The following is a 6,016-nucleotide window of genomic DNA, read 5'->3' on the forward strand; positions in this document are numbered from 1 at the left end:
AAACAAAAACTCATTTGTATTAACCTCCATGACAACTTTAATTCAATGCTTTTAATATGACAATATAGTTAAACCGATATGCGATTCCATTTTCTGTTCTCCCATCCCTTTATCGAAATGTATTTAAAACCACGATATATTTTGAAAGCAATTAGCATTTGTATCGAATGTTAACATTGATCCAAAACCGGATTTACGAATTATAGTACTCCGCGTTACATCGTATAGCGGAGTACTTTTGTCCTGACGGACATGAGAAAACAAACCGGTTTTGCGAGTTTGTTTTGTGTATTGCTATTTATAGAAATAAATAGCGATAGAAATCAGTTCTAGCGAAGGCGTCAACGTGGCAAGATCGTGCACCGAAAATGGAGGAACATATACACCTGATCAGCGAAATAGTCGATGAAAAGTTGAAATCTTCTTTAACTGAACATAAGAATGCAATGCTTCATGACCTGGAACGCATTGTAGAAAAGATAAGTTCAAAAACTAATGTTACTCAGTTAACTCAAATTTCGAACATTGTATCAGGTATACCATCTTTTAAACGAAAATCAAGTGAAGAGCAATTTAAGCATAATGCGAAAGTAAATTTGGCATTAGAGGAAGTAGAAAGTTCGTTGTCGAATAGAAATATTGAAGAAACGCGAAACAAAATCGCGGAAGGTCAGTATTGGAAAATAATTTTATTTACTTTATTGCGTCATATACATAACATATATTTATGTTTAATCGTTTGACGAGTCTTATGAGATTAATCTATTTGCAGTCAAAGCTATGGTGGCTCACCGACAGAAGCTAATACGTTTAGCTGACGAATCAGAGTTGGGGTGGAGGTTCGTAAGCGAATACGAGTCCAACCCGCTGGCATCTGACTCCGAAGACGAAAAGAGGATGTACAGGGCAGAGGCGCGGGCAAACAAAAAGTTAAAAGCGGAAAAATCGAAAAAATCACGAGGCGCGCGCAACGGGCCGTACCGGAAGCCGATGGTTGCACAAAACAATGCAACCCAGGGGATGTCGATGAGACAGCCGTTGAGACGCCCAGGGCTGTGTTTCGCTTGTGGCAAGCCGGGGCATTGGAAAGGGGCAGCTGAATGTCCAGCAAGCAGCTCTAACAATAAGATAAGTAGTTTTATGTTTGGGACACCGCTATCCATAAAATGGGTAGTTCCTATTCCGTCGGAAAAAGGTATCGTACTTAAACATGTAAACACAGAAATTGATCTAAAGGATCCTATTAAAGAGATTGATACCGGAAGTTCTCCGGTTAGTAGACTGAAGGCACACGTGGCCAAGTGGCAAGAGGCTACTGATAGTAAGTATATTTTAGATGTAGTAAGTGGTGGGTACAAGATTCCATTAATAACTGTACCCAAACATTCTCAGATGAAAAATAATTACTCAGCGAGAGTAAATTCCGTATTTGTAGAAAGCGAAATAAAAGCTTTATTAGACAAAGGTATTGTTTCAAGATGTAACGAGATTCCACATATTGTTAATCCGCTAACAGTAGCATTTAATAAGAAAGGGAAGCCACGATTAGTTCTAGATTGTAGGTATATTAATCCACACTTGCACCAGTTTAAAGTAAAATTTGAAGACATTAAAGTTGCTGAAACTTTGTTTGAGAAAAATTCCTTTTTATTTACTTTCGATATTAAAGGAGCATATCATCACATTGATATATTCATGGAACATAGAAAATATTTAGGTTTTAGCTATCAAGACAATAGCAAACAGTGTTATTATGTGTTTAACTCGCTTCCATTCGGCATAAAAACAGCCGGTCATATATTTACTAAACTGCTTAGAGTTGTAGTAGCATTACTTAGATCAAAAGGACTTAAAATAGTTATGTTTTTGGATGATGGTATTGGCGGAAATGTAGTATATGAGAGAGCATTGTGTGCCAGTGAATTTACGAGAAATACCCTGGTAGATTTTGGCTTTTTATTAGCCGAATTGGATTCCTTCTCAGAGAGTAGAATGGCTAGGGCATGTGCTCGATATGCATACAAATCGGTTGTTCATTACTGAAAACAGAGTGGCTAGACTAGAAAAGAGTATTGATTCGATGATCTATCAAATTCATCAAACGAGAGAAAAAACAGTGCCAGTAAGATTCGTAGCTAGCATTGTAGGGCAGATAATTTCACTTCAGAGTGTTGTTGGAAATAAAGTTAGGTTGTTAACAAGACATTTATTCAATTGCATAAATACCAGAGCTAGTTGGAGAGCTCCCATTATTGTGACAGAGCAAGCTATTTCCGAACTTACGTTCTGGAAAGAAAACGCTAGGAAATTAAACAGCAGTGGAAAATATTTCAAACACAATCAAGTGTGTTTGTTTAATATATTTGCTGATGCAAGTAGCACAGGTTATGGAGGTTTTATAGAAAGTTGTAGCTTTCAGGTAGATAGACAAAATGATATTCAAGTCTACGACTTTCATGGAAATAAACGAGAAAATTTGAGCAATTTGATGTATTCACTTGACGAACAGAGTAAAGGTATGTACTCACGGTCTCTGAGTCCTGAAGATGAGACAACAATTGTGTTGTAACATTACGTAAAGACACGTATCCACCGGAAGTTGGTTTTCAAGATAAAACTTTGCATACGGATATAAAAGGTATGTTATCGCTCCCGGAAGTGAGCAGAAAGATTATGCTATTGTCCCCAGAAGTGGACATGGAGACTAGTAGATTGCTCCCGGAAGTGAGCAGAGAGCGTATGCTATGGTCCCCGGAAGTGGACATAGAGCCTAGTAGATTGCTCCCGGAAGTGAGCAGAGAGCGTATGCTATGGTCCCCGGAAGTGGACATAGAGCCTAGTAGATTGCTCCCGGAAGTGAGCAGAGAGCGTATGCTATGGTCCCCGGAAGTGGACATAGAGCCTAGTAGACTGCTCCCGGAAGTGAGCAGAGAGCGTATGCTATGGTCCCCAGAAGTGGACATAGAGCCTAGTAGATTGCTCCCGGAAGTGAGCAGAAATGGTATGTTATTATCCCCGGAAGTGGACACAGATTCAGTAAGATGCCTCCCGGAAGTGAGCAAAAAAGGTATGATTTGGTCCCCGGAAGTGGACAAAGATTGCAATACATGGCTCCCGCAAAGGAGCCATAGCGAATATGGTAAGCCCGTCGAAGAGGACGGTTAAGATAATAGACGGTTGTCAGAGATGTTTTGTAGAGTATATGGTAAAACCACAGATGACGAGATTTATCCTTTTTGTATAAAGGTTGATGATAATGCGGTTAAAGATGTAGAAGTAATTGGCATTTGGTCTGATATAGAAAAATCACGCAGCTCCACTTGGCGGGAAGCGGAAGCAGTTAACAGAATTGTTAAAACTTTTGGAAATACTTTACAAAATTCGTACATAAAAGTGTATTCAGACAATAAAAATGTAAAATCTATATTACTGAATGGTAGTCGAAAAATGGATATCCATGACATAGCTTTAGATTTAAATATGTTTTGTGATCAAAATAAGATATCATTATGTCCGGAATGGATTCCAAGAGCAGATAATGAAAAGAGCGACTATTTAAGTCGATGTTTCGATTCAGACGACTGGCAGATAGATAAATGTTATTTTATAGCATTTGATAACATATGGGGTAAACATTCAGTTGACAGATTTGCATCGCATGCAAACAATAAATGCAGAAGGTTTAATTCCCGATGGTGGGTTCCAGGAACAGAGGCAGTAGATGCCTTAGTACAATATTGGGGAAACGATGTAAATTGGTTAGTTCCACCACCTAGGTTGGTTCCGAACTGTATCGATAAGATGATATCGGAGAAAGCAAAATGCACCCTTGTTGTCCCAAAATGGGTCAGTTCGCCTTATTGGCCAATGCTTATTTCGTTAGACGGCATATTTAGATATTTTGTAAAAGATTGTAACATTATTGGAAGAGATTGTACGATTCCTGGGAAGGGAAATAACGGTTGTTTTGGCGAAACTAGATTATCATTTGATATGATAGCATTAAGATGCATACCATAATTCATGTATTGATGCATATATCACATATGGTATTGGTTTGAGAGGAACTCTGACTGAGCGATTAGAGGACGCAGGTTTGCATGGGCAACACAGAGACGAAATGGCGGACAGAATGGCTGGATATTTGATGCAGTCAAGAGCAGACAATACGGTGAAGAAATATAATTCTTCTTTTGAACATTTCAAAACTTACTGCGAAGACAATTCATTAGTCGCCATGCCAGCCTTACCCATATCAGTGGCAATGTACATGACTCAATTAATGGATCACGGAAAATCTAACAACGTTGTTTCATCTGTGTTCTACAGTATAAAATGGGTTCATTCTATGAATGGTGTAAATGATCCAACAGAAAATAACATTGTTAAGCAATTATTAGAAGCTTCAAAACGTGTGTGTTCAAAACCTGTTCACAAGAAAGATGTACTTTCATCAGAAATGATACAAACATTATGTTTGATGTATAAGGATTCTACTGATGTCATTGATGTTAGAGATTTAGCTATGATCATTTTAGGATATGCTGGTTTTATGCGTATGAATGAAATAAGTGAGCTTCGTTGTAATGACGTACAATTCAAATCAGATCATTTTGTTATTAATGTGCACCATAGCAAAACTGACATTTATAGGAATGGTTCAGAGATTATTATTGCAAAAGGCACGACTTCAGCTTGCCCATATGGTATTTTAACAAAATATATGTCATTAGCAAACTTGTCTAATGAATCAAATGAGTATTTATTTAAACCAGCTTTTCGTTCTAAAGCTGTATCTTCCTTAATTAAGAAAGATAAAAAATTAAGTTACACTAGAGCAAGAGAATGTATTGTTAAAAAATTAAAACTAGTTAGTCCCGAACTTGATATTGGTACGCACTCACTGCGAGCTAGTGGAGCCACTAATGTGGCAAACGCTTCGAGCGTTTCTGAAAGATGTCTTAAGATACATGGGAGATGGACAACGGACATAGCAAAAGACGGTTATGTTCAAGATTCTATAGATAAAAGATTATCAGTTACAAAAACCTTAAACTTGTAATTTGTTACAATTTGTGTATTCGTTTGTACAACGGATGAAATTATGTATGACTATGTATGAATTTGAATTTGATATTTTATCCACTATACTTTGTAATGCCTATATGCGTCTCTCGCAAATCGCACAACAGTGTTGTTGCTTGTTTGTTTGAAACATAGTTAGGACTTATAGTACTCCGCGTTACATCGTATAGCGGAGTACTTTTGTCCTGACGGACATGAGAAAACAAACCGGTTTTGCGAGTTTGTTTTGTGTATTGCTATTTATAGAAATAAATAGCGATAGAAATCAGTTCTAGCGAAGGCGTCAACGTGGCAAGATCAAATTCAAATTCATGTTTTGTATGAGTACATTTTTATGTATATATTGTATATCCATAATTGTTTTATTTTATTTTTTATGTTATGTATATGCTCGGATAAAGGCCGTAATTCCGATATTCTGAAGAATGGTCTAAGTGCATTGCTACGTGCCCCACGTTTCTTCCTAGGTAGGGAATAAACCCACCATAAAAGGGAGTTGTTCGTGGGCGGCTACCATTCTTGTGACGAATATATGGTTAAATCTGTAGTTGATGCTTTATCGTAATGCGGTTTAATTTTAAACACAATTTACTGAATATTTACTACAGATTTTACCTGAGCATACATTTATGCGCATGATGAAAATGCGCATCAATTATACTTGTAATTTCGTATTACTGTACCTGCTTTATGAAAATCAAATTGTCTTGAAACTCTGTGCACATGCGGCCAAAATATATGCGTCTCTCGCAAATCGCACAACAGTGTTGTTGTTTGTTTGTTTGAAACATAGTTAGGACATCGTAATCATGTCGGAGCGAGTAATTATATTCATATCAAAATTAATAATTATGCATGATAAACGCACAATCCGAAATACGTTTGGATTCATTCGATGCTTTAAAATATTAAATATGTTTATACTTTTATA

At 37.1% G+C, this 6,016-nt stretch overlaps 2 protein-coding genes across 2 annotated transcripts; both read left to right on the top strand.

Annotated features, from left to right (window-relative positions):
• Positions 1-204: 204 nt before the first annotated feature.
• Positions 205-2,043, top strand: LOC127849815 (uncharacterized). The gene is made up of 2 exons (XM_052382567.1): positions 205-669; positions 773-2,043. The coding sequence occupies exons 1-2, from the start codon at positions 369-371 to the stop codon at positions 2,041-2,043; spliced, it is 1,572 nt and encodes a 523-aa protein (XP_052238527.1). The 5' UTR covers positions 205-368.
• A 2,006-nt stretch (positions 2,044-4,049) lies between these two features.
• On the top strand, positions 4,050-5,501 carry LOC127851538 (integrase/recombinase xerD homolog). The gene has a single exon (XM_052385364.1). It carries the CDS (start codon positions 4,121-4,123, stop codon positions 5,060-5,062), a length of 942 nt encoding a protein of 313 aa, XP_052241324.1. The 5' UTR covers positions 4,050-4,120; the 3' UTR covers positions 5,063-5,501.
• The last annotated feature ends 515 nt before the right edge of the window (positions 5,502-6,016 follow it).

This window comes from Dreissena polymorpha, chromosome 11 (genome assembly GCF_020536995.1).
Source record: "Dreissena polymorpha isolate Duluth1 chromosome 11, UMN_Dpol_1.0, whole genome shotgun sequence".
Lineage (NCBI taxonomy): Eukaryota > Metazoa > Mollusca > Bivalvia > Myida > Dreissenidae > Dreissena > Dreissena polymorpha.

Coding starts and splice junctions, on each gene's coding strand:
- LOC127851538 (XM_052385364.1), top strand. CDS start 4,121: ATGGCGGACAGAATGGCTGGATATTTGATGCAGTCAAGAGCAGACAAT.
- LOC127849815 (XM_052382567.1), top strand. CDS start 369: ATGGAGGAACATATACACCTGATCAGCGAAATAGTCGATGAAAAGTTG. Junction 670..772: donor GCGAAACAAAATCGCGGAAG/GTCAGTATTGGA, acceptor ATCTATTTGCAG/TCAAAGCTATGGTGGCTCAC.